At 54.7% G+C, this 25,979-nt stretch overlaps 1 protein-coding gene across 4 annotated transcripts; it reads left to right on the plus strand.

The window, feature by feature from the left end:
* Positions 1–4,130: 4,130 nt before the first annotated feature.
* RHOBTB2 (Rho related BTB domain containing 2) lies at positions 4,131–25,894 on the plus strand. Of its 4 annotated transcripts, XM_006263900.4 has the most exons (11): positions 4,131–4,259; positions 9,397–9,477; positions 17,581–17,782; positions 18,152–18,255; positions 18,656–18,841; positions 19,288–20,312; positions 21,967–22,085; positions 22,554–22,704; positions 23,542–23,630; positions 24,244–24,349; positions 24,555–25,894. In XM_006263900.4, the coding sequence occupies exons 2-11, from the start codon at positions 9,419–9,421 to the stop codon at positions 24,791–24,793; spliced, it is 2,280 nt and encodes a 759-aa protein (XP_006263962.1). In that variant the 5' UTR covers positions 4,131–4,259; positions 9,397–9,418; the 3' UTR covers positions 24,794–25,894. The 4 variants fall into 4 exon arrangements, with proteins under 4 accessions (XP_006263962.1, XP_014461912.1, XP_019338012.1 ...); XM_014606426.3 differs by lacking the exons at positions 4,131–4,259; positions 9,397–9,477 and adding an exon at positions 10,321–10,410; XM_019482467.2 differs by lacking the exons at positions 4,131–4,259; positions 9,397–9,477 and adding an exon at positions 12,453–12,593.
* Positions 25,895–25,979: the final 85 nt, after the last annotated feature.

Consider the following 25,979-nt stretch of genomic DNA (forward strand, 5'->3'; position numbering starts at 1 on the left):
AAGGAAGGAGTTTCAGCTCTATTAGCAGCTTCTCTCAAACCCAACCCCTTTCACAGCTGGCATTAGTCCTAAACTATGCTGCATCCCTCAAGGAAGACTGAAAGGTCCCCACACAAGCCACACTTTTATGGGAGTGCGTCCCTCCCACCTAGAGGCAGCCAAGGGGGGAGTTCAGTCTTCACTGAGCCCCTATCTTGCCAGTCACTGTTGCATACACAGCAAGGGCACCAATGGAGACAATGGCCAGAGAGCCACCAGCTCAGCTTGCACAGGGCATCGGGCAGCTCTGAAAGCAAGAGCTGCTGACCTGAGACAGCATGTGAGCACAGCAGAATACAACAAACCTGCCACCTAATTGAGTCTGTATTTGCACACTCACAGACACATTGGTGTACACACACAGCCAAACCAAGGCAGCCTGCTAAGGACATGCTAGAGCCCCCCTTGCAAACTCCCTAGGTGCATCCCTTTTGCTGGCAGGGCCCACCAATGACCTTCCGCAAGCACCTCTAGCCACAGTGGGAAGGCAAGGAGAGTCTCCTGCCCTCACTGCTAGGCCCCCAACATCTTCACGGCAAGCTCACGTTGCAGCTTCAGCCCCTGCCCTCGCAGCAAGGTGGGAGGAGAAAGCTGGGCTCAGTCTGGAAGCAGGGAACAAAAATCAAGCTGCCCACACAAACACACAGCCAAGCCCATGCAAGGTAGCAAACCAGTGACCTAGTCTCAGAAGAGTCCAAGTGACTACAAAACCTGATAACAGGATCCCCTTACACAAGGGACCTGCCTAGTAGGAGACTTCCCTCAGACTGCCATTCAGGTGGACCCTCCTTTTGGAACAGGTGGACTAAATAGCACTCTCAGCTCTCCTCCCCTGCGCTGATCCCCTACACCTGGGCACTTTCTGTTGCTCCATGAGGCACCATTAGCCCTCTCCTTGCTGGGCTCAGGGCAGCCAGGGTCTGTGCGCCTTGTCCCACTGGGGCAAGAATGCCGGCAAACCCCTGGCTCAGATTATTTTCTACTCGGTTTCAGGGGGAAGGGATGGGAGATGTTGGATACTCTTTGCATAATATCATTAATCAGTGCTGTGCCCATATATAAGAACTTGTTTTATAACCTTTATTACTGTCGCAAGAACATGGCAACAGGCAGAAACTGTACCGAGGACATACACACACTTTCCCAGTATTAATGAGCTGAGTTTCCTGACCTCTTCCCAGTCCCAAGCAGTGACAGAGAGGTAGATAGGATTCCTCCACAGCCCTCCATACGTGGATGGGGAACTGCCCGAATGGAAGCTGCAAGAAAGAGAAGCTGCTTGTCTTGTCCCAGGCCACTGAGCAAACCAGCAGCCAAGCAGGAAACAAAATCCCAGTCCTTTCTCTCAGTACCAGGCTCTCCCAGAGCCAGGGACAGAAGCCTGGAGTCCTGACTCCCAGCCCCTCCCACACTAACCATTATGCATCACTCCCCCCAAAAACTGGGACTAGAGCCCCAGAGCCCTGAATCCCAATCTCTCAGCTCTAATCATTGTGTATCACTCCCCTCCCAAACCTTCGAAAACACCCCTGGCCTCTCGACTCCCTGAAAGGCCTCACTTTTTTTACATGCTCTTCCCTTCCCAGGAGTCCTAATGCCTGCTCTCACGCCCTGCTCTTACCCACAAGGCCCCTTTTCCCTCGCCAGAGCTGGGCAAAGAAAGCAGGAGTCCTGACTCCAAATTCCCTTTTCTAACCAGTCACTTCCAGCTATTCCCGATGCACTTGGACATCTGTCCACGGCCTCCTTCCCTGCATTGTAGGTTGCAGCTTTGTGGACGCTGGCTCTGAAGGGGATTTCAAGGTGACTCTGGTATTTACAGGGAGCCTCCTGCTGCTTCCCCTTCTCCTTAGCAGGACTGCAGCCTCCCGGGAACTGCTACCCCTGCAATTAAACAGAAGGCCAGAATGAATAAACTGTGAGGGTGGAAAATAAAAGGGAAAACAAACAAGAAACCCCAAATGCTGTTCCTTTGGCAGGAAGCCAGGCTTCCAAGGGTCTGCGTCAGAGCCAGCCGCTGACTGATTTCCAATCACTCTGAGTCACCAGAGGATTCGAGCCACTGGAGAGTTCTCTGGAAAGCAGCAGGACCGCTGTGCTTACCACTTCTCCAAGCCAGGACCAGTCTGGGAGCAATGGTGGCTCTGGTCCTTGTCTGGCTCCACTGCCAAGACCCTCAATCACACCATGTCAGGGATCAGAGTGATGCTCATTTTAATGCTCAGAGGTGTGATCAAGTCAGAGTGCACAGGGGCAACGTGGGAAGAGACAGAGCCCAGTCACAAGGGCCCTTGTCTAGGAGTGCCCCTTGCCTTCAGTGCACCGAGAGTTTCCAGACTGAAAACCTGACCCATTTGCAGGAGTAAGGCAGGGGATATTTGGGGGGTTACACCCGTGGAATGAGGGTGGAGAACAGGCAGCGCACAGTGGGCTGGGCTGATATCCATCAGCACACAGGGGCAATTGTGGACTGCTGCCAGACATTTGCATTGGCCGGAGCTGGAATTGGGGCAGGAGGGCTGATGCCAAGCAGTTTGCCAAGGCTGGAGCTGAAGACAGAGAGTTGGCAGGACGCGCTGAGATCAGCTTCATCCTGGAATGAGCCACAGGCATGGAGATAGTGCAAGACTGAATGTAGCTTCACTGTGCAAAGGAGCTCCTTCCCCAGCCCTGTCCAGCAGGACCTCCAGCCATCCTGCCATTCCTATACTGAGCAAATCATGGAAGTCCTGTATCCTCTGGAGACCTCATGCTTAAAAGTCCTACTGTCTCCCCCAGGCACACCGGCTTGCCCCTTGGACCTTAGTCATATCACTTCCTGTGAGAACAACCTGTACCTTTGACTAAGCACCAGGTGACAGCCCTGGCACACACAAACCTAGAGAGGCCCAGGGGTATGACAGCATCTTAATTAGAAGGTGAGATAACATCTGCACCAGCAGAAGATACCATGCATGCGTTGAGTGGCACATTTCTGCCAGCTGTCTGCTGCATTGTTGCCTGTCTGTGACCCTGCTTGATATGCAGAACATCAGACCTTCTCCACAGAGCTGTGCCCATCTTCCCAGCCTAGTCAAATGCCACGCCAGCCTGGCCAATCCCTGCCTCCTGTTCTATATTAATTCATTATCATCTCTCCATTCCCATTGACTCACCGGCATCTCTTTTCCCACAAACCACCTCTGCTATCTGTTCCCTGGCCAGAGCTCACCTCTACATTCCCTGCTAATGGCCATCCCTGGGTTCCCACTGACTCACTAAACATCCTCACTCCATTCCTCCTTGAAGTCTTTCCTCTGGTCCCACTGACTCAGTATCACCTCTCCAGGCCTCCTGGACCTGATCTACCTCAGCACCTGTAGCACATGGATGATGGCAGAGCCAGACTCAACTCCAAAGTGCATTTGCAGAGCTCGGGTTCTGGAGGAAACAGGCTGAGTTTCACCAAAGTCATGCTTCTTGCCTTAAAGATGAGATACCTGCATAAGGTCTTGACAGTCTGTGACCACTGAATGGTATAAGGCAATGCTTGTAATAGTACAAGGATTAACTCTGCTACTGCAGCAAGGGGTCATCCCATCTATTTCCCCGTCAGAGGCAGAATCCCACTTTGTTCCCTGTTTTCAAGGGCATGCTTCTGAAGAACTGCTGCATTTTTTTCCCGAGGCACTTGGCGAGCTGCAGAGCTTGCCAGTTGTAGGGGAAATGACAAACATTTTGGGAAAGTTTGTGCACCACTGTGGGAGTCTGCTGGACCCAATCTATCCTTCCTTCCTTTTCTCCCTCCCTCCCTCCCTCCACACATCACAGCTCCATGCCTCAGTTTCCCTGGTGAAATGGCAGGGAAACTGGTAAAGTTTTTGAGAACTACTAACAAAAAGCTCTGTATTAAGGAGAGAGCAAGCTATCAACACCAGGCCGGGCTTAATTCCTCTAAGTGGAAAATTCCTTTCTGCTGAGTGTGGATTGTGGTTTAACAGGTTTTAGTCCCAGCCCCTTTTTTTTCCTGTTGATTCAAAACCTCATCCCTAGGGCATTTGTGTGGATCACATGAGCAGGTATATAAAAATGGAGCCACCCTGCTCTGGCCAGTTAGCACTTCAAGGAACTAAGTGATCGCCTGTCCCTTGGACACAGAAAGACGGAACGGGACAGCAGAAAGAGCATCCAGCCCTGTGGGTTGAGGCAAGCAGTCCATCCCCTGCAGAGCCAGTGTGCAGGTAACAGGCAGGGCTACCTGGGCTCACTCTTGATTCACAGCTCGGTTCCTTGCTGTGAACTGTTCTGCCTCCCTCTCTGCTCAGGGCTTACCACTTTGTCAAGGGCCACTCCTGCTCCTGCACAACTGGGAGTGTGGGCAGGGAGTTTAATGAGAGCCAGGTCTTTTCCCTGTGGGTCTGGGAAGAGGGGCTGTGGAGCAATGGCCAGTGAGAGGCAAAGATACCTGGAGGGTGTCAGGACAGTAGGTCTGTCTTGCTGGGAAAGCTGCTTTGCACATGGAGAAAGGGGCCACCCGTAAAGCACTGCTGTGTGGGGGTGGGAGAATAGCTTAAGAGATTACAGTCCAACCACACGTAAACCGCATTTGTAATGGGACTCATTGATGCCGAGAGGTATCAGATGTCCGCAGCTCCCACTGAGTACAGTGGCAGGCCAGCACCTTGGTATGTCCCATCTGTGTCCTCAGGACTTATGTTTTCAGGGTGCCCAACTGTATGCAAAACGTGTCAGCGGTAGTCTGTGGAGTTCCTTCTTCTTTGTCAGGGCAGGAAGGAAACTGCTCTGAGAGCAAGCTTTCAGATGCACAGCCACAGACATAAGGGCACAGCGATGGGCTGGGGCTGAACACCTCGAAAGCTGGGGGCGTTTTAGCTTCTTTGTAACAGGCTGAATCCACAAAAATGGATCTGGGACAAAGTTCCCTTAGCTGGATTCTGTGCCTTAGTCCTGGCATCTCCATCAGATAATACGGCTCAGCGTCTACAGGCTGTGAAATCTGAGGGAGGGGCCAAGCAAGTCATTTCCTCCAAGCCACTCTAAGCCAGGGATAAAAAACAGACCTCCTAATCCTTGACCTGGTGTCCCAGCTACCAGCCACACTGACCTGTGCCTTCAGTTAACAAACATATTAAAAAATACATAAAGCTATTAGGAGTGGCAAGGCTGCCACAGCCCTGAAACCCCAGGAGCGATGGCCTCGTGGCCTCAAGAGACCACAGTTCAATGCTTGGCTCAGCTACTGATTTTCCATGCATATTTGGGCAGGCCACAGCTTCTAATAATAAATACATCTCTACATGGATAAAACCTTTGGACAGTGTGCAGTTGCAATGTGGAGCCCTGCAGCTTGCCAAGTGGGTTCCCACCTCTGCTGGGAACTGCAGGTGCCCAGCACCCCTTAGGGTTTGGCTGAAGGAGGCAGGCTGAAGCAGGGAGGGGTTTTATTTGGGACTCTCAGCTGCCCAATCTGAGTGGCATTCTTGTGAGGGTCAGGTTTGCCTATCCAGCTCCTCTTCCCTCCCTGCACATCCTTGGTTCTTATCGCTGTTGGAGACAGTTGCTTGGAAACAGAACTTTCATTGTGCATGCACGTATGTGTGCGCACGCGCGCGTGTGAGTTTAGTGATAGGGCCTGGATCTGCACAGAGCAGGTCTAGCATGAAAATGAGAGTTGGAAGGGACCTCAGAAGGCCATCTAGTCCAACCCCCTGCTCAAAGCAGGACCGGCCCCAGCTACATCATCCTAGCCGAGTCTTAAAAACCTCCAAGGATGGAGATTCCACCACCTCTGGGTAGCCTGTTCCAGTGCTTTACTGCCCTCCTAGGGAGAAAGCTTTTCCTAATATCCAACCTAAACTTCCCTTGCTGCAACTTGAGACCATGGCTCTTTGTCCTTGTTAAGAGTTGGGCAGGCACCCACCCTTGCACCCTGGGAGTTCCTACACCCTCCAGCCTGGCCTCGAGGAAGCCCTGAAGGACCGGTCAGTTTGGAGCTGTTCATGTCTAGGATGTGCTGGTATGTACACAAAAGGCGCTAGCGTGCCAGGGCAGGCTCGAGCATGCTGGATCTCTCCGATGTGACACATCTCCATTCTACGCTTCAGCTGAGCCTGGCTTGTTCGCACAGCAGAATCGCTTCTCGTTTGCAGTTATCCAAACTGATGTTGAGGAGTGACCCCCTACCCCCAGGAAAAGGGGGCTACAGGGATCAGAGCTGGGGCTCTCAGAGAGGTTCCCCCTGGCCCTCCATCTCTCAGCCTGCTCTCCTTTGAGCCCACAGCTCTGTTCCCTGCTCCCATTAGACTCCGTGTCTCTTACTCTCAAGTTCTCTCTCTCTCTTACCCTCCCTGGCAGCGAGACCCTGAGACAACAGAGCCCATTTTGAAAAGGACCATGCCACAGAAGTAGAAAGTGAGAGCAGAATGGGAGAGGTATGCTCCTCACCCTCTGCACTGCCACTGTCACAGCCTCCAGAGCAGGGGTCGGCACAATTTTCAAAAACACTGGCAAGTTCAACTTGTAAGATGTTGGCGTGCCAGGGGCAGATGGCAGGGGAGCCACGAAGGGCCTGATCCTTGTTGTGGCCGTGTAGCCTCTTCCCCGCCATCCACCCAGAGGCATGCAAAATGTCTTTGAGTGCCACACTCTGGCACCCGTGCCGGGGGTTGCCTACCCCTGCTCTAGAGAGTCGCAGGCAAGGAAACCCTGCTAAGTCCTTACAGTCTGGCTAGGTGCATGAGGGAGCCTGTGCTTGGAGCTGAAACAAGTCAGCAGGGGGGTGTCTCACTGAGACTCCCAAGCAGCTGCTGACATTTTCTTATTGTCAAGCATGTAAATGAGAGATAAATAAAGATTCCCAGCCCAGGCTCCACAACATGACTGTCCTTCCCACGCTAGCACCAATTCTCTCTGAGGCCTAAGCTTGTTATTGAGGAATGCAGGAACGCCCGGAGGTGCTGACTGGGGTCAGGGCCTTGTTGACAGTGGTGTGGGAGACAGGATGAGCCAGTTCATGCCCTGAAGAGCTCAGTCAAAACAGCTGAAAGACAGGGGCAAGAGGTGTTATCCTCTCTTCCTTGCCCTGAGTGACTTCCCTAAGGTCATACAACCGAGCTGGGACCAGAACCCCAATCTCCTGAGCTCGGGATAAAGCTTCCAAACCTCCCTGCCTCTGCCCTCACCATGCCTCGGTTTCCCCAGCCAAGGAAAGCGAGGTGGCGAATACTAATACTTCCTCACTGCTGCCTTGTGAGAATGAATTTGTTGCCAAGTGCTTTGCAGATGAAGAGCGTGCGGTATCACTGGCAAAATGCTCACCCTATTTTCAGGCTGCCTAGCAATAGAGCCAGGTAGGGGAAAGGGGGTGGGGGGGCACAGAAACCACGGGATGCACTATTCTAAGCAGAACCGGCTCCAAATAGAAGGCTTTTCACAGTTTTTTAGGAGGCGTCAGCAGCTCTTAATACTGTATGAAGCTGTGAATACTGTATGAAGTGGCGGTTCAGTGGGGAGTCAGCCCTGTAAATGTTTCATGCTGGAAGCTGCAGTTCTCCCGGTTGGCTCAGGGCTTGTTGTACACACTCAGTCCCCCTGCCCGGTGCTGACAGCGGTACACAGATGAACAGGAGCCATTAACAGGAGTCTGTATAAAGAGGCCTACCTTAAGTGGATGCCCCAGACTCAATCCTGCCCTCTCTCATGCCAAGAGGAGTTCTGGATTATTATCTGGCTTATTTGCTATCAGCCTCCCTGGTGTTAAACAGCCCTGGCCTGGCTCTCTCTCTTGAGGCTCCACTTCCATGGCTGTCGTGATACACCATGCAACACGGGACCCCTTTCCTACTCTGCTTGTTCCACTTAGTGCTGGGCTGGGGTTTGTGATTTTGCAAAGTGCTTGCTTGATACTTTTATTGCCTGCAGGGCCTGAATGGATATTAAGTCCATAAAACCATCCGTCTGAGATGCTGTGTCTCTGCAGCCAGCCAGATCATTAGACAATCTCAGTAATGGGAGTTGACTGAATTAGCCCAGTGCTGGACTGGTTCTCCCTAAAGGGGTTACTGGAGTTCATGTCAACGCTTAGTGGCTGGTGCATTCTAGCGGGGGGACAACCACGTGTGGCTTCTGCCTGGAAGAAAGATGCAGGGGGTTGTTCCTCCAAGTAATAAAATCAGAACTCCTCCTGCATGACTGCATTTGCCTGTTATTCGTTACATCCATGGAAGCACAATGGGGTTCTCACCCCCCCGGTGGCACTTTGAGATTTGGGCTCCTACAGCAAAATGCAGACAAAGCCACCTGAGCCAGAAGTCAGCCTGGCTTCACTAGGAGCTAACTCCCAAGGCTCACTCTGAATTAACCCACTGGTACTGGGGGTTATGTCCTGGTTTACCTAGACCTAGACTGTGCCACGCTCAAAACTAGACTTCGGTCTCATATAAAATTCAGCCCAAACAGTGCCGAAAAGCTTGCAGCAGTTTCTGTGTATCAGGGTTCTGGTTTGCCAGCCCTGCCCCTTATGTGTTTAGAAAACAGTTTATATAGCAACTGGACAGAGAGGAGGAGAAAAAATACTTGTTGTGCTGCCTGGCTTCGGAGTTCTTAGAAGGGAAATTTTAGACCAAGCAAATAAGCAGGAGGGCTCGCTGCCCTGCCTCGAGCTACAGAGAACAGAGCGCCGTGTTCGTCACACCCGGACTGAGTGCAGTTGTCTCACCCGAGACATAAAGCACTGGGTAAGAGTGCCAGCAGGGGAACAGAAGTCAGTACTAGGTCTAGCTCTGCTGCTATCCCTCTGTGACCTTGCACAAGCCACTTTCCCACTCTGAGCCTCAATTTCCCCATTGGTAAAAGGAAGAAAATGTTGTGCCCCCCCAACTACCACCTTGGAAGAGAAAGGGGAGGCTGCCTACCTGCAAAGTGCTTTGAAGTCCTCAGAGGAAAAGAAGAGGCAGCAGGGATGATCTGTTTCTTCCTGAGGAGTTTTCTCATGCTCCATATCTGCACTGCGTGAAGGGCTCCAGGGAAAAAAGAAACCACTGGCAAGTTCAGTGTAGGTATTCCCTTCCCCTCACATTCAACATTATTAGGATGAGGCCTGAGAATGAGCCGTAAGACCATGGGCAGCCCCAAGCCATCAGGAAGCTGAGCTAGAGCAGGATTTTCATCATGCACAAGGCCCTCCTGGCCCAGTTATCCATCCCAGAGTGAGGATGCAGGATCTCCCTATCCAAGGTAGTCTGTGGCCAAGGGAAAAGGAAGCAGCATCTAGGGACTGGGTCTGAGAAGGGCAGTTCAGCAAGAAAGAGCTCCAGTTTTCCCCGTTCTGATCCACACCTTTCCACCCTGCCCTTTCAGAACCTGTTGAGAAGAGAAAGAGATGGAAAAGGGAAATAAAGGTAGCCACACCTCGAAGAAGACCGCGATGGATCGCAGACTGTGAGTACTTGCCATCCTTGAGTTTTCCTTCCAGGTTCCCTAATGGTTGGTACACTTCCATGGAGTCAGGGCAATCAGGCCTTCCCCCCGCCCCCGGCTTTTCATCCCTTGGGTCCTGTTTAATGGCTGTACTGTCCGGATGTCCATTTTCCTGATGGATAAGGCCCGGGTGCTTCCTGGAAGACACATCTTCATTGCTTATTAGCTCATTCCAAGACTTAGAGCACAGTAGGGTGAGTGCTAGTCTCCTGGGAACGGAGAAAGCTGGATTATTCCCAGATCCATCCAAGCCTGGTTCACAGCTTCCTGTGACTTCACCAAGCACCCCCCCCACAAAAAGCATTTAAGAAACGCTCAACAAACCGCCCCAAACTGCAGGTAATGGCATCTCAGTGGAGTACAGCTGCACTTTGGCTTAACTAGGCGTGTTACCCAGGCATTGTCCTAGTGCTTTAAAACTCTGCTGGTTCTGCAAGATGACCTGAAGTTATCTACCTGCTGGAGTTCTTGACTGCAGGATGATGGGGGTGAGAAGTAGGTGTAGTTTGAGGTGAAGGGAATGGGTGCTGCATGGATACTGATCACCTTACTGCTACTCCTCAGGTCTGCAACAAGGTTCGGGTATTAGCCTGGATAATATCTAAGAGGGTGAGGGCAGAACAGGAGGCTTGCTCTGCCCCTAGGCTGCAAGTCTGCCTCTGTACGAGGACATGCATGGAGTCTGTTCCTCCAGTACAACCTCTGTCAACTTCCTTCCTTTACACAGACAGCATCTGAACTTTACCCCGAGGGTACAGTACTTAATCTCCATTCACAGAGCTGACTCAGATCAGTCTGGCCTGTGCTGGCAGGGGTTTGGCAGCTAGCACCAACCTTCCCAGAGACCGTCGTGCCAGGCTCTGAGGGCTGCACACCTGGGACAGGCCAGAAGAGGTGAGGGAGAATTGGCTGTTGTGTTATTTTAAGAGCATTTCTTGGCCATTCAAATTTTCTTTTGAAATCTCTGTGCCAGGCTTCTGAGTAACCAAGTATGCAGCCCTGGGACCAGGCAAGGGCCCTGGGGGCTCCTGAGTGACTGAGAATATGGTGCTGTATGGGGGGAGAGCTTCTGGGTGACAAAGATGGTCACAGGAAATAATGCTAGGCAGCTGTAAACTGGGTGTGTGTGCAGAGAAGGGCACTTCTGTCAGCAGACATAGCTAGGTGCCTTACAAGTGTCCTGATACTTTTGTTACCCCTCGTCTATGCAGAAAGGTTCTGGTGCCCCTTTCGGCACGAGACACCCCACTTGGACCTGTCGCCTGCTGAACTGTCCAGACAAAAAAACTCAGCGCATGCATTTGGGTTTGGCGTGATCTGACTGGGAGCGAGGGTGATTATAAAGCAGGACAGGGGAGTCTTTGGGGACAAGTTCAAGAGGCTTATATCAGAGAGAGACATTGGAGCAGGGAGTAAACGGCATTTTAATTACAGCTGTGATAAAACAGGCAGACTCGAGGGGGAGGGGAGACTGCTGTTTCTGCTTTGCACTGGATCCAGTGACTGACTTACAGCTGAGGCTGCAAGGGCAGCTTTGGCTTTTCTCCCACTCTTGTGCCAGATAGCTGCCTGGCTGCAGCTGTGAAGAGGCTGTAAGATGGGCCAGGGTTGCAGGTGATGTGGGCTCGGGAATGTACTGGATGATGGTCTCAATCCATCTGAAAGAGGGACAGCTAGGAAAGCAGGAGCTCACATACTCACCTCTCCAGCTAGCCAGTGCCTTGCTGGAGAACGATTAGAGAAGGGCGATGTTTTACCCAGGCTCCGAGATTGAAATGTCAGTCAGAAATCTTTGGCTCTAAATGGAGATAATCCACTTACTTCTGTAGCCTGACTAACTATCAATCTTGGGCTTACAGTCCAGTTCATGTGGCACTAGACAGGGCGAACCCCGTCCTAACTGTTTGAGCAACACCGAGCCATTCAGTCCCTAGGCAATGGACATTGAGGAACCATGGCATTGAAATAGCCAGCAGAGTGCTTCACAGCTACAGTCAATGTCTAAGGAAAGATGGAGCCTTCGGAAAAGGATCTAGCCCTTCCTTTTGGACTCCAGATGAGATGAGACCTCCTGCATGGCCACTGTCCCTCCACTCTTCTCTGCAGCACCTCCTAACACAGGAGACTATTCGCTAATGGAGTGAGCTCCTCTACGGTCCGTCTTCTGCAGCATCTCCTACTGCTTAACAGGGCTACTAGCATTAGCTATGATGCGCAGTGGTTCCTCTGTAGAGGCCAGAACAAGCAGATTTGCTACCTAGCTCCCCATAGCACTTCCTGCTGGAGGAACGGGAAGTGGAGCGGCCGTGAGCTTGCTACTGCCAGTACTCTTGTTCTGTTGTCTGCTGCGCCTCCACCTGGGAATCTGCCATAGCCAGTGCAATGCATCTGACTGCAAGAGCCTGGGACTGGAGTAGGTGGGCGCTCCCTTGCAACCAGTGCTCCTGCATCAGTCCCTGTAGCATCTCCTGAGGTGTGGAGCTGGGAATGGCAAAGCTGTGAGCTTCCCCATAGCCTTTCTTTTTCTGCCATTTCCTACAGTCCTGCCTCCAACCAGGGGCACCCCTACTAGGAAAGAAGCCGGAGCAGGCATCCAGTAGCTGCAGCGAGGTGCCTGCTTGAGCTTTGCAAACACAGAGCCTGGGTAACGTGAGCAAGTCACAACTGTGCTTTTGTCTGGCTTGAGGCAGAGGGGGTAGCTCAGGAATCAGACTGACCACGGAAGCCACCAGGAGCTCTGTATGCCAGAGCTGAGCAACTGCTACAAGAGAGAAAATAAGCCAAATCATGCGGCTGGCAACCAAGCTTTACGTGTTCCTTCCCCGTGACCCACTCGAAGGAGGAAGCTGAAAGCTGCAGCTCAGCTGCTTGCTGTTTCCATTCCAGCCCAATGCAGGGGAATAAATAGCTTTTCCCGTGAAGCCGACAGCTTCCTTGCTAGCTCCACGGTCCCTGTGGAACACGGAGACTCGCCGGCGAGCAGCCTATGCCTGGCTTAAAAACCCAAAGGATCCCCCAGACAAGTAACTCCAGATTCCTTCTGCTATGGAGAGAGAGATCCCCGTCTTACGAGTTAGGTGAGGAATTGAATGGGGAAACTGAGCATTGGTGCTGAGGAGCGTTGGGGGTAGGGGGAGCTGGGGAAGGAAGCCAGCTGGGCTCTGTGCAGAGCTGCTAGATGCTGTGTGACCGGACTGCAAAGGTGTGACTTGAGGCGAATGCTGAAGTGCTGACGCCAGCTGACGCTGCATTGCATCAGTGACAGACCTCAGAGCAGTTCAGAGGGATCGTGGCTGGGCCTGATCTGAATGGGAAGGGAAGAGGAGCCGAGTTATTTTGGTTAGGCACGGGGGACTAAAAAAAAAAATAAAAGCCTTGAGAGAGGACAGTGAGCCATCACATGATGTGGATATGCTAGGTCACAGCAGCTGGTCTGTGCTGCAAAGAAGCCAAACCGCTTCTCATTGGCCAGGCTGCAGAGATGACTCTGAGTTTTTAGTCTCTCTGCTCCGGCCCCTGGTTGCAGAGCTGGGGGCAGCAGAGAGGGGCTGGGCTGGCTACAGGGGGCAACTTGAGGGGAGGGACAGCTGAGCTGGGCTGGGGGAAAGCACTGATTGAAATGGGGGGTGCAGCACCCCTCATTTAGGAGGCGGTGGCATGGGGACCCCTCAGGGGCAGGAGTGCTAGCGGGGAGGTAGATGTGTAAGAAGTAACTGTGGGGCTGGATGTGAAGTGTGTCCCAGACTGGGGCTGTGGAGCTGAGTTGGGGAGAGCGGGCCGCTCCCTCGTGTGCGAACTGTCAGGGGCTGCCTTTTAGGAGGCAGGGGAGCCCGAGGGGCTGTCTGTCGATGCCCCGAGCACGAGCCTCACCTCCTGCCTAGCACAAAGCAGGGAGCTGCAGGTGGCTACTCCCAGCGGAGTCCATGCAGGGCAGACAGCAGGGACCCTTCTTCGGCGGCCTTGGCCTGCGTCTCCTGCTGCGGGGGAGAGCGCCGCGTCCGTGTCCTGTCCCACCTCCAGCCTCTACAGAAAGGAACAACAGGGACAGGACTAATTGAACCCAGGCATGTAGTGATGAGGACATCTGCGCGCTCTCTGATGGCTGAGACCCCATCCCATTCCTAACAGGGAAGATGGCAACGCCGATGACTTCCAAGTCTCCAAAGCGCGGAGATCGTTAGCCCAATGCTGCTTCCTTGAGCCCCTGGGAGGTGGGAGGTCGCTCTTATTAACCCTAGCCCTGCCCAGTCCTCCGCGGCGGCACTGCACCTGCCCTGGGGCCACGCGTGACGCGGGCAGCCCGGCCTGCCCTGCTCTAGGCCTTGCCGCGGTGCCAGCAGAGCCCAGCCCTCCCGCGCCCGCACGCCTCGGGGGAGGGGAGCGGGGGGAGCAGCGCGGCGCGGCGCGGCTCCGCCCGGCGCCGGCTCAGCCAATGCGGGCGGGCGCGGGGGGCGAGGCGGAGGCGGCGGCTGCTCGCCCGGCCCCTGCTTTTTGTGAATGAAGCAGGCAGGCGGCGGGCGGGCACTGCGGCTCCCCGCGCCCCGAGCCAGCGCTGCAGAGGCCGGGCCGGGGGCCGCGGCCGCCGAGCCGGGGAGCGCCATGCCCAGCCCGGGAGCCCGCGCCCGGCGCCCCGCCATGCCTGGCCCCGCGCCCGGCCCCCGCTTCTGTGCCGCGGTGAGTCCGGCGGGGGGGCGGGCTGCCTCTGCGTGTGCACGCGTGTACGTGTGCACGCACATGCCTGGCTCTGCGTGTGTGTGTGTGTGTGTGTGTGTACACACGCTTGTACCTATGTGTGTGTGCGTGCCTGTGTGCACACACCAGTACTTGTGTGCGTGTGCGTGTGCGTGTGTGTGTGCGCGCGCATGTTTGCGCCCTCCCTGCTCCTCCGGCGAGATGTGAGCTGGAGGATTTTGGAGACTGGGAGTTGCTAGGAGACGCGCCAGGCTCCCCGGTGATTCTTTTGTTTCCTTGGCAACCGGAGCCTGGGGCAGCTCGAAATGAACAGCTCTGGATTGGCCGGGCAGGGAGGGGGCGGAGCCGTGGGCGGGGCGCGGGCAGCAGAGCTGCCCTGGAGCCAGAGGCCAGCGAGGGGCTTGGGGGAGGCTGGAGGAGGGTGGGTCAAGAGGGGTGATGAAGCGCCGACTGGGTGAGCCAGGGGCAGATTGGATCTGGGGCGGCGGGGGGTGGCAGGAGCACAGCTTGGGGCTTGCTCCATGTCTTCGCACTGGCTTCAGGAGGAGTTGCATTGAATGAGAGTCAGGTGGGGACACCAAACCGAGAGCTGGAGGTTGGAGGAGGAATGACGGCGGGTGGATGTGAACGTGGCGATGAAATGTGCCTCTGGCGCGCCCAGGGGACCCTTGCGAAGAGTCACATGGATACTAATTTGCCGACTGGTTGCACAGATGCTGCTGGAGACTCCCCCTGTGCTCTTCCTTGGTCTCGGCCCACCTTGTCCATCTCTCCTTTCAGGCAGCGTTTTGCCCTGCTCCTGTTAGGGCTTCATACTTCATATCTGCACGTGCCACGGGCAGGCCCCCAAGCAGTTAAAAAATAACCCTTGCAGGGACAGCTGGGTGCCAGGCCAAATACACAGCCACAGGCAAGGAGCATACCACAGCCCCCATCCTCCTGGGCAGTCCCAAAGCAGCCAGCCATCCCCTTCCATGCATGCGCCACTTTCCGCCCTGTTCTGCCCTGCCTCTTCAGGGCCCTTCCCTCTCTCCAACCACATGCTTGGTCCCCTGGGTGCACACAGCTGCAAAAGCAGAGTGAAACCTTGCAAAGATCCCATTTCTCTCATGCTTCTCCTTGTGCAGGGCTGGACACTGGGGTGCTGGCTTGAAGTGGGCAGAGGAAGAAGCAGGCTTATATCAGGGTGATCACGGCCTGATAGAAAGTTTCCCTTGTTAGTGCCTATCAGGGCAGTACCCAAGCCTGGCGCTCATTTCTCAGCTGGAGCTTAGTCTCATTTCTGGTCCTGGCACTGCTGTGCTCAGAGGCACGTGCTCATTGCCTAAAGGATGAAGGAGAGGCACACCGGAGCAGGGGCAGCTTGCTCATTTTAAACAGCTTCGGGTCTGGGAGAAACTTGTTCCGAAATGTGCCAGCATGGGAAGAGACCCAGGTTGGCACAGCTGTGGCTCTGGCCTGTTATGCTCAGCCTTTGAACCCACAAGGCTTTTGGCCTGATCCTGCAAGGGGCTGAGCACATCCTCAAGTGCCCTGGGCAGGGAAGAGAAGCGGTGATGTTGCAACGTCATTGTGGAACTTTTGGCATAGCTGGTGGAAAGCCGCAGCCCCGTCCTCTCATGCAGGTCTCCCGCCATCCTTGTGGGTACAGTAGCTTTTTCCCCGGCTCCCAACATGGGAGCTTTCTCAGTCCTTGGCTCAGGATGCAATGAGTTAATTCTGTTTAATCTAGACTCCAGCTTGCCATGCGCTGCCACAGCTCAGGGCTGGCAAAGCACACTACCCATGGGCACCTGTGCCTGGAGCTCAGGTTGCTGGGAGCTAGCCCACAACATCAGTCTCTTGGGGCCCAGGCACAACTCCCACAGCAGGAACTCCCCCAAAAGCACCCTCTGGAGAGGCAGTCGTACAAACTTCCCCATAACCGTGTCAGCTGCTGAGTCTTCAGAAACATGAAGGCGCTTGTGCATGCAGGGGAAAGAGCAAACTTCCCTTCCAGGGGCCTGAATGCTGTTGTGGCTATGTCGTCCTGTTTGAGCCAAATGGGAATGCAGTGGGCTGTGGTGTCCCTGGTGCCAGTTGTTCCAGTGACTGCGTAGGCAGGGAGCTGCCAGCCCTGCGATTGTTTGGTTATGCCCTCCAGGCTGCTTCTAAGAGCTCCATGCTTTCATCTGCCTGCGTGCCAGCCTGGAGTGGAGAGAGGCATCCAGCTGGTGGGGCCGAGGGTGGAAAGGCGGGGCTGAGGGGGAAGGCCAGGGTCTGAAGTTAATGCTCAGTCAGTGGATCTGGAAGCTTTGTTAGCAAGTGCTGGGAAGGGAGAAAGGAGGAGGAAAAATAATGCATCTCACATGAACAGGCATGAGCCTGGGCCAGAAAGACCCAGGAGGGAGGAGGGTCAAATCAGGCAGACCGGGCATGTGTCTTGCGAGGCAGAGCAGCACACGCTTCCATGAGCCCATTAAATTTTAAAGGGAACCTGCTTGGAGAGCATGCCGGGAAGGGGTGGGGAGCTGCCTTGGCTCGCTTCCCCTTGCAAGGGCTGCTGCGAGCTGCTCTCTGCTCGGAGCTCTCTTGGGCAGCGTGGTCCTCGGCGGGTGGCACCAGGGGAGCAGGGAAGGCTGCCTGCCACGCTTGCTGCAGCCTGGGGAAGCTGGGGCCACGCGCGTGCAGCGATTGGGGAGGAGTTTGCCAGGAGTCTGCACGAGGTGCCCTGCTCGGAGAAGCTGTTCTGGGTACGTGAGACACAAAGTGAGTCCTCTCGCGGTGCTGCTGCCCCTTTATAGGGAATGTTGCAGAGACAGGCGTGGACCATAAGGGAATCCCATTGAGCCAGGTCTTGTGAGTATGGTGCGAGAAAGGATGAAGCAGCACCCCTGGGCAAAAGTGCCCGGGCACTGGCTTTGCCCATACGAGCTGTTTCTCAACAGCCCCTGACTGGGTTGGATCAGCCCCGGCATCCCCTCCTAGTACGAACAGAGACTCGGGGCGAGTTGCCTTTCCTACCTGCTTCAGCTGGTGAAGGGGGACCCAGGTTGGATGCCGGGCGTGTGGTCTTACCTGATTGCAGGCAATTGGGCTTGCTTATAAATGCCTCCCATGGGGTTTGCCATCCCCTGGATCTCGTTCTGCAGGGAAATCTCTTTCCATTGAGCTGGGCAGAGTGGATGCATCTCAGTGGTGGAGCTGGTATGGAAAGGCATGGGTTAGGAGTAGGGGGCTAGAGTAGATCAGGAGCCTCTGTGGGAGTCCTCTGCCTCGGGGGTAGCTCAAAAGCCTCTGGGGAGCAGGGAAAGCATAGGCCGACCGAGCATGCAACGCAGAGCCACCTCAGTAATTCTGACCCAGCTCCTTTACTGCTCTCTCCCCCTGCAGGTCCCAATTAATGGATTCTGACATGGATTATGAGAGGCCAAACGTAGAAACTATCAAGTGCGTCGTGGTTGGGGACAACGCGGTGGGCAAGACCAGGCTCATTTGTGCCCGTGCCTGCAATGCCACGCTGACCCAGTACCAGCTTCTCGCCACCCATGTGCCCACGGTCTGGGCCATCGACCAGTACCGCGTTTGCCAGGAGGTAAGGAACATCTGGTTGTGGGCAGCACTAGTACCACCAATGTTAGAGCTCTGCAGCCACCCCAGTTTACTGCCTCAGTTGGAGCCCGGTGGCTTGGGGCTGGGAGGCAGATGGGGAGGGAATCTTGCAGACAAGCTCCCCATCAAAGCAAGAAGCTGGTGTGATTGCATTGGATCCACTCGAGCCAAAGAAAGGCTCAGCCCAGCACATTCTCACCCCACATCAGTGCCAGCAGTGGCATTAACTCCCCTTTAATGTCCTGGGCACGGAACAAGAGAGGAGCTGGCTGAAAACCTGTCTCCACCTCACTCCCTGGAAATGGCCTTTCCTACCTTGCTTAACAGTCCCTCACCTCCTCTGCTTCCCCAGGTGCTGGAGCGTTCGCGAGACGTGGTAGATGATGTGAGCGTGTCCTTGCGACTTTGGGATACCTTCGGAGACCATCACAAAGACAGGCGCTTTGCTTATGGAAGGTAGGATGATGAGCGGGTCCTTCCAGCGGGGCTAGGAAAGAGAAGGAGTAAATGAATCAAAAGAGGAACTGTCTTTTATAAGGAAAAGTGCACACTGCACCGGGAGAGGAGGGGTTAACTCCCACGTGGCTGCTTTGAACCCCCTGGCAGAATGGGTGGACATGAGCAGGAAGCATGCAATGTACCCCAGGGGAGCACTGGCCTCCCCATATGGGGAAGGTATGTTACAGATGAATTAAGTTGATTCCCATGTGGGCCAATGTGCTCTTTACCCAGGACTTTGCACGTTGCAGCTTGGTTACTGGGAGTCCAGCTCCTGTGCAGGGTGTGTGCACATGCATTTGCACATCTGGTTCTGGCAGGGGACCAAATGGTAACAGAGCCCTCCCTCTGCTCTTAGGTCAGATGTTGTGGTGCTGTGCTTCTCCATTGCTAACCCCAACTCCCTACACCACGTGAAGACCATGTGGTACCCAGAGATCAAGCACTTCTGTCCCCGAGCACCTGTCATCCTCGTGGGCTGCCAGCTCGACCTTCGCTATGCTGACCTAGAGGCAGTCAACCGAGCCCGGAGACCCTTGGCTAGGTAAAGATTCAGAGAAGCAGGCTTTGGAAATCAGCAAGGGCACCAGGGAGACCCGTGCTGGGGGCAGGAGGGTGTTTGCAGAGAGGAGATAAGGCAGAAACAGCTTCTGCAAAACTCACTCAACAGGCCAGTGCCCTGAAGGCTGCGCTGCAGAGAACAGGACTTGTGAGCTGAGGCAGATCTGCATGACAGGGACTGGGGTGGGGGTGGGGGAAGAGAGATGAGAAAAACAGAGGAGGTGGTGAGGACTTACAGGTAAGAGACAAAAGCAGGAAAACCCAGAAGGGGCATCTCAGCCCATGGTCTCAGGCAGCCTGCCACGCTACAGGGTGTGCTATTTGCCCTATGCACCCCTGATGCTGTGCATCCTCAGCAACCCCTTTGCCCATTGCTACGTGCTCTGAAGGACTATATTCACCGTGGTTTTCCACCCCTCTCTCTTCCAGGCCGATCAAGCCCAATGAGATTCTACCCCCAGAGAAGGGGAGGGAAGTGGCCAAGGAGTTGGGCATCCCCTACTACGAGACCAGCGTGGTGGCTCAATTCGGTATCAAGGATGTCTTTGACAATGCCATCCGAGCAGCCCTCATCTCCCGCCGGCACCTGCAGTTCTGGAAGTCTCACCTCCGTAACGTTCAGAGGCCGCTGCTGCAGGCTCCTTTCCTGCCCCCGAAGCCCCCACCGCCAATCATCCTGGTCCCAGACCCTCCTTCCAACAATGAGGAGCGCCCAGCTCACCTGCTGGAGGACCCACTGTGCGCAGACGTCATCCTGGTGCTGCAAGAGAGGATCAAAATCTACGCACACAAGATCTACCTCTCCACCTCCTCCTCCAAGTTCTACGACCTGTTCTTGATGGACCTGAGTGAGGATGACCAGCAGGGTATAGCAGGGAGTGGCATAGGAGCCACCATCTCTACTGCCGCCGAGCGGATGCTGCACCAAGAGGAGAGGCACCACGGGAGGGACTTCCTCCTGCGAGCCGCCAGTTTTGACATCTGCGAGAGTGCCGAGGAGGCCGGCTCTGGCCAGCAAAAACCGTGCCTTAGAGCTTCCACCAGCGACGGGATCCTAAGGGGCAACAGCTATGAGAATGGGGAGCGGGGGCTGCGGCGGGGGAGAGACCTCTCCTCCTGGAGCCGGGCTTTTGTCAGCATCCAGGAGGAGATGGCGGACGACCCTCTAACCTACAAGTCCAAACTTATGGTGGTGGTGAAAATGGACCCCTCCATCCAGCCAGGGCCCTTCCGGGCTGTGCTCAAGTACCTGTACACGGGGGAGCTGGATGAGAAGGAGAGGGACCTCATGCACATTGCCCACATAGCGGAGCTGCTGGAGGTCTTCGATCTCCGGATGATGGTGGCCAACATCCTGAACAACGAAGCGTTCATGAACCAGGAGATCACCAAAGCCTTCCATGTCAGGAGGACCAACCGTGTGAAGGAGTGCCTGGCCAAGGGGACCTTTTCTGGTACGGCCTGCAGCAGAGATTGCCAGGAGATAAATGGGTTGCTTCTGTGGCTGAGGCTCATTCCCGCAGCAGGAAGAAACTAGGCGTTCAAGAGCTGGGAGGCTTCTATACTTCTCCCTAGGCTTGGCTGTGGCCCAGGGTCCCCTTCCACCCCTCAGTCTAGTCATGGCATGGAAAATCTTGCGCGTTCATTAGGCAAGTGGATGACAGTAGGAGTCTCTTCTGCCCACCTAGGCCTGTGACGTAAGGAGCCTTCCCAGATTCTGGACCTGGGGGTAACACGCTGAGCCATATCTGTCCCAAACCTGGGCACATTGCAGGGAGTTTTCCTGAGTCTCTCCTAAACCCCCTGAGCAAGATGCAGAGATCATTTCCTCTGTCTGTGGTCTGGGCCCATATTGACTGGCAGTCAACAGCATTGGATGGCTGTTTGGTGTTTAAGTTTGCACAAGCTGAGGCATCATAGTCCCGTTCCTGTGCAGGGGTCCATTTCAATGGCCACTGCCTTTCCACTTCGCTGGCAGAGTTAGGAAAGAACCCAAGAATGACAGGGTTGCAGATACTGGACTCAGCAAACGGGCTGATGCATGCGAATGGGGCTGTTGCATTAACAGGGCAGTCCTCACTGCTGAGATCTCGGCTGGAACTAGGTTGGTGATTTGAGAGGCCTTTGCCCCCGACAGAGCTGCCAATGCAAACTTGTCCCTAGTGCTGCTGGCTCCTCTCCAGGGCAAGTTTTATATAAAACTTACCGTGTTATACACTTTCCCCAGAAAGCCCAGCATGAGTGTCTGGTTTGCCACAGGGTTCCAGCCCCCGCCCAGCTTTCCAGCTCTGGTTATTTAAACAGGAGCAGCTGCAGGAACTCAGCTTCCTTTGTCCCAGGTTCTGTAGAGGCATCGAACTGGATGAGGGGGATCCTGCCGTTAAAGGGGCCTTCTCTTTTTTCTGGCATCCCTGTCGGAGGCTCTGTAGGTGCGTTAGGTTGCTGTTGGGTTGCGGGACAGTGTCGCTGTGACACGGGACAGTGTCATTCCAAGGCAACATCCTCAGGCTCCTGGTGGTGATGTTGGGCGATATAAAAATCCTTGCATCATGCTGACTGCATTCGTTCCACTGGAGGCCAATGGAGAGGCCAACATACAGGCCAGTCACTGCCCTCTAGTTAGACTTCAGACCCCAGAGTATATAGGATGGCCAAGCTGGAGAGCGAGCCAGGAGAATAGGTCCCTTTTATTCCCAGCTCTGCCAAAGACTTGCTCTGCAGGCCTCAGCTACATCATAAATCCTCCTCTGTGAAACCTGAGTAACAATACCTGGTCCCCTGGGTGAAGCCTGGAGCTTTCCAAATGAAAAGCCCTGTTTGCGGGGTGGGTAGCTGTCCTGGTTTCAGGCCCTCTGCCAAGAGGGGAGAGGTGCTGCAGTCCAGAGTACCTTGGAGAACATGTAGTGGAAATGGTTTCCAGCCCATCTCACTCTGTGGGTGCTCCAGCATATTTCCCTGGGGAGACCACCGCTCCCTGGGCTGCGAGCAGGATCACCACGGGGTGTCTTCTAGGGGAGGACAGAGATCCTGTTGTGGACTGCAGCCCAAAATGACGGCAGCCAGGAGGCCGTGACCTTCTGTGATGGGTTTCCTTGTGCTTGCTTGCAGATGTCACCTTTATCCTGGATGACGGTGCTATCAGTGCCCACAAGCCCTTGCTGATCTCCAGCTGCGATTGGATGGCTGCTATGTTTGGCGGTCCCTTTGTGGAGAGCTCTACCAAGGAGGTGAGGGGGCAGCAGAATGCAGCAAGGGCCAGGACTGATCTCTATCCCTCCAGCCTGGCCCTGCGACCCTGGAGTCCCAGAGAAGGGAGCGCAGCCGACATGCTACTGCTTGCCGCACCTGGAAGCCAGTTCTGATGAGCAGGCACTTCCACTCCCTGCATTGCTCTAGCTGGGTCCCAGAGGCCTAAAGCTACGGCATTAAGGAGAGACACTGAGTGCCTTTTCACTGACTTGGTGCTTTTTCTCTCTCCTTTCAGGGCCCAGTGGGGGCAGGGAGAGTGGGAGGGATGCCAAGATTGTGCAATGGGCACGGGAAAGACCATGCAGCAGACACTGCAAGTTCCACTGCAGATGAGGGGAGCGGGCAGAAGAGCTGTGGTTGGGCCAGGTGCGGAGATCCCAAGACCCTTGGGAAGGTAACCTTGTCCACACCCACTTCCCTCCTCACCCCTTGTGTGCCCACTGCAGGTGGCACTCCCCTACACCAGCAAGAGCTGCATGCGGGCAGTGCTTGAGTACCTGTACACCGGCCAGTTCAGCTCCAGCCCGGACCTCGACGACATGAAGCTCATCATCCTGGCTAACCGGCTGTGTCTGCCGCACCTCGTGGCTCTCACAGGTAATGCAGGGATGGTGGGAGAAAAAGGCAGGAGTCCACAAACAGGAGCTGAGTTCAGCTTTATTTCAAATGGGGACACCAGCCTGCAGCTAGAAATGAATGGGACACCAAGGAGCTGCTGAGCATACTGCTTCTTAGAGCTCCTTCTTCCAGCCTTAGGTGAAGGGACCCAGAGTTTTTCACTAACCACAGGCTTCACATACCTGGGTTTTCAGGGGGAGCATGGCTCAGAGACAGGCCTGAGGCACGCCTGCCACCTTCCTTAGCCCAGGCGTACCTTGGTGAGACTAGAATCCAGCTGTCTGCCCAAGGGAAGCAGTCCAGAAGCTCAGTGTTAATCAGGACAGCTGACCGGAGCACAATGCAGTGTTTCCAATTCAGCTGGTCGGGAGATGACACAGGTCCCAGGGCTCTGGTGTTTTCAGCGGTGAAGGACAATAGCTCAGTTTCACAACAGCGTTGTAGGTGACACAGTCTGGTTTCGCTCCCCGAGGCAAGAGCTCCAGCCCCCGCACAGATTCCTGCACAACAGTGGTGTCGAAGCAGCTGTGTTTGGATTGAGGCGGTCCAGCTTTTGATTCAGGGCAAATGCACTCACTCTCTGGTCAGACCCCAGCCTCTCTCCCAGCAAAAAATGTCACCCAACATGACAACGTTATCCAAATGTCTTCACACAACACCTGGGCATGGATAAAACCAGCCTATTCCCTACCTGCTCTAGCGGTCAAAGTGAGGCTGGCACGAGGAGTCTCCAGGAATCAGGCCATTGATGCTATTGCCCACATCCTGGAGCAATGTAAGGGGACACAGTAACCCCACTGTGTTTGTGTGTCACAGAACAGTACACGGTGACGAGCCTGATGGAGGCATCCCAGCTGATGGCAGATATCGATGGGGATGTCCTCGTGTTCCTGGAATTGGCTCAGGTACAAGCTGCTTGTTAGGGAGAGCACAGATGCAATGAGTGAAGGAGGCCCTGAGATTTGCATTGTCTGCGGGTGATGGCTGTTGCTACACTTGCAGTAGGGAGGGAATTCAAGGAGGGAAAGCAGGAAGATGGAGCAGAGAGCTGTCTTCTGGAGTTCCCATACTCTGTGTTGAGAGCCCACTGGTCCTCCCCTGCTACGTAGGGACAAGCTGGGGCACTGGGTGGATGCAAGTTTTCCAAGAGACACTGAAGCTTGTGGAAGTAGTAGTGGGGAGGGGGCAGGGGGACTGCCCTCCCCCAGCACCAAATTCCATGGCTTGGATTATCCGGGCACATGAGGGCAGCTGTGCTGTTACCTCCCCAGTGAGACAAGAAAGCTGGGTCCTGCCCTCTCGTGGCCACAGAAGGATAGACAGCAGAGCAGCCCAGTGCCAATTCCAGTAACGGTGCACTGCTAGCCCCATGCTGCCAGTCCTCCTCTGCTTCTTTCAGCAGCTAAGAGCAGCTTTCATCCCCCATGCTGGTGGTGGCTGAACAGCAGCAGTGGGTAGGCTGGTGGATATACCAGATCAGGTGTAACCTGGTTCTTCTAACAGCTCCATCTCTTGCAGTTCCACTGTGCATACCAGCTTGCAGACTGGTGCCTCCATCACATCTGCACCAACTACAACAACGTCTGTCGGAAGTTCCCTCGGGATATGAAGGCCATGTCAGCAGGTCAGTGCTGGCTGCCACCCTGTGCATCCTCTGCATCAATCTGCCACATCAACTGCTAGAGAAGGCCTGGGGAACCCTGGCCAAGGCAACCAGGAGACCCCAGCAATGGGCAGCAAACTCTGTGGCAGGAAAGGACCACTATGCTGGTATGACAGGGGCCCAGTTGCATGGTTTTGTTGCTAAAATACCATCTCTTGCTCTGCAGAGAACCAGGAATACTTTGAAAAGCACCGCTGGCCTCCGGTGTGGTACCTGAAGGAAGAGGATCACTACCAGCGGGCCAAGAAGGAGCGTGAGAAAGAAGACTACCTCCACCAGAAACGGCAGCCCAAGAGGAGATGGCTCTTCTGGAATGCCTCCTCTTCCCCTTCAGCCTCCCCTTCCTCATCCGCAGCCACAGCCTCCTCCTCGTCCTCCTCCTCGTCCTCCTCAGCTGTGGTTTGAAAGCCCCCTCATCTTGGCTCCAGTTAGGAAGAGGGGGCTGACTGCCCTGCATCAGCATCTGGTCCGCCATGCTTGGAGAAGACACCACCAGCTAAGCCCCGCGGCAGAGAAAGAGAGTGTTCGTAGCAGGGAGGGCGAGTACCATACAGGGGGGCTCAGGATCCAGAGCTTCTGGGCCCAGCTGGGAGCTCTCCGGGACCCTGACCCCTTCTGTAGCTGCTCTGCTGGAGACGTGCAAGGTGGTTGCTGAGCGCTGTGCCCCAAGCAGGCTGCTGACATGCTAGAAACTTGGTGGAGTTTCATCAGCAGGAGAAACTCGTTTACAGGAGCACTAGAGAGGAGGGATTTTTTTTAAACTCTTCAGCAAAAATGAAATTCTTCCTGAGTCCATGTTATTTTTTTAACCAGGAGTCACAGGCCCGTCTGCTTTGCCTGATGGCTTCCGACTCCTTTCCCCCACTTTGTGTATAGTTCAGAGCCCAGCAGGTCACAGTCCTGTCCCCTCCCTTGGAGCTAGTCAGGGAGCAGCTCTTTCCCTTTGCACTTACTGCCCTGGCTCTGAACTTGCAGACAGTTGCTTAGGCAGGGTGCATCTTCAGCCCATGAAAGTCCAACCTCAGTGAAGACCACAGGAGGGATGCAGACATACAGCAGGTGCAGCGCTGCTCTTCAACTCAGAACTGAGCTCCTTGGTGCAGGTGGGAGTCGAGTCATGGAGCAGCTGACCCCACTGTCCCCATCCCAGGCTTCTGCCCTCTTCCCTGCTTCAACTATGGGCAGTGGAAGCAGTAGGGAAGCTGTTAACACCACAAGGGCCTACCCTAGTTCCTAATTGGATCAGCCTGCAGCCCCTACCCCTAAGCAAGGAGAGTTAAAGGCAAGGGCATTGCTTTTTCCCCCTCCCAGTTTAGATGGACACTAGGGGCTGTGCTGCTTCTGCAACCCTGTGGAATCCCACAGTCCGTTTTTTTTTTTTATATGAGAAAAAGAAATAAGCAAAGAAAGAAAAGACAAACCCATGAAACCAACCCTACTACCAAACCACCTAGTTGGGATTTTAGCTCAGAAGGCTCTGTTGTAATAAATGGTATTTTAAAAGACCATCTTGGTCTCTGTGTATTTCAAAGGCAGCAGGTGATACTGGAGAAAGCAGTGGCAACTCACTGCATCGGTCCACCAGCCCCTG

Source organism: Alligator mississippiensis, chromosome 7 (genome assembly GCF_030867095.1).
Source record: "Alligator mississippiensis isolate rAllMis1 chromosome 7, rAllMis1, whole genome shotgun sequence".
Classification (NCBI taxonomy): Eukaryota; Metazoa; Chordata; order Crocodylia; family Alligatoridae; genus Alligator; species Alligator mississippiensis.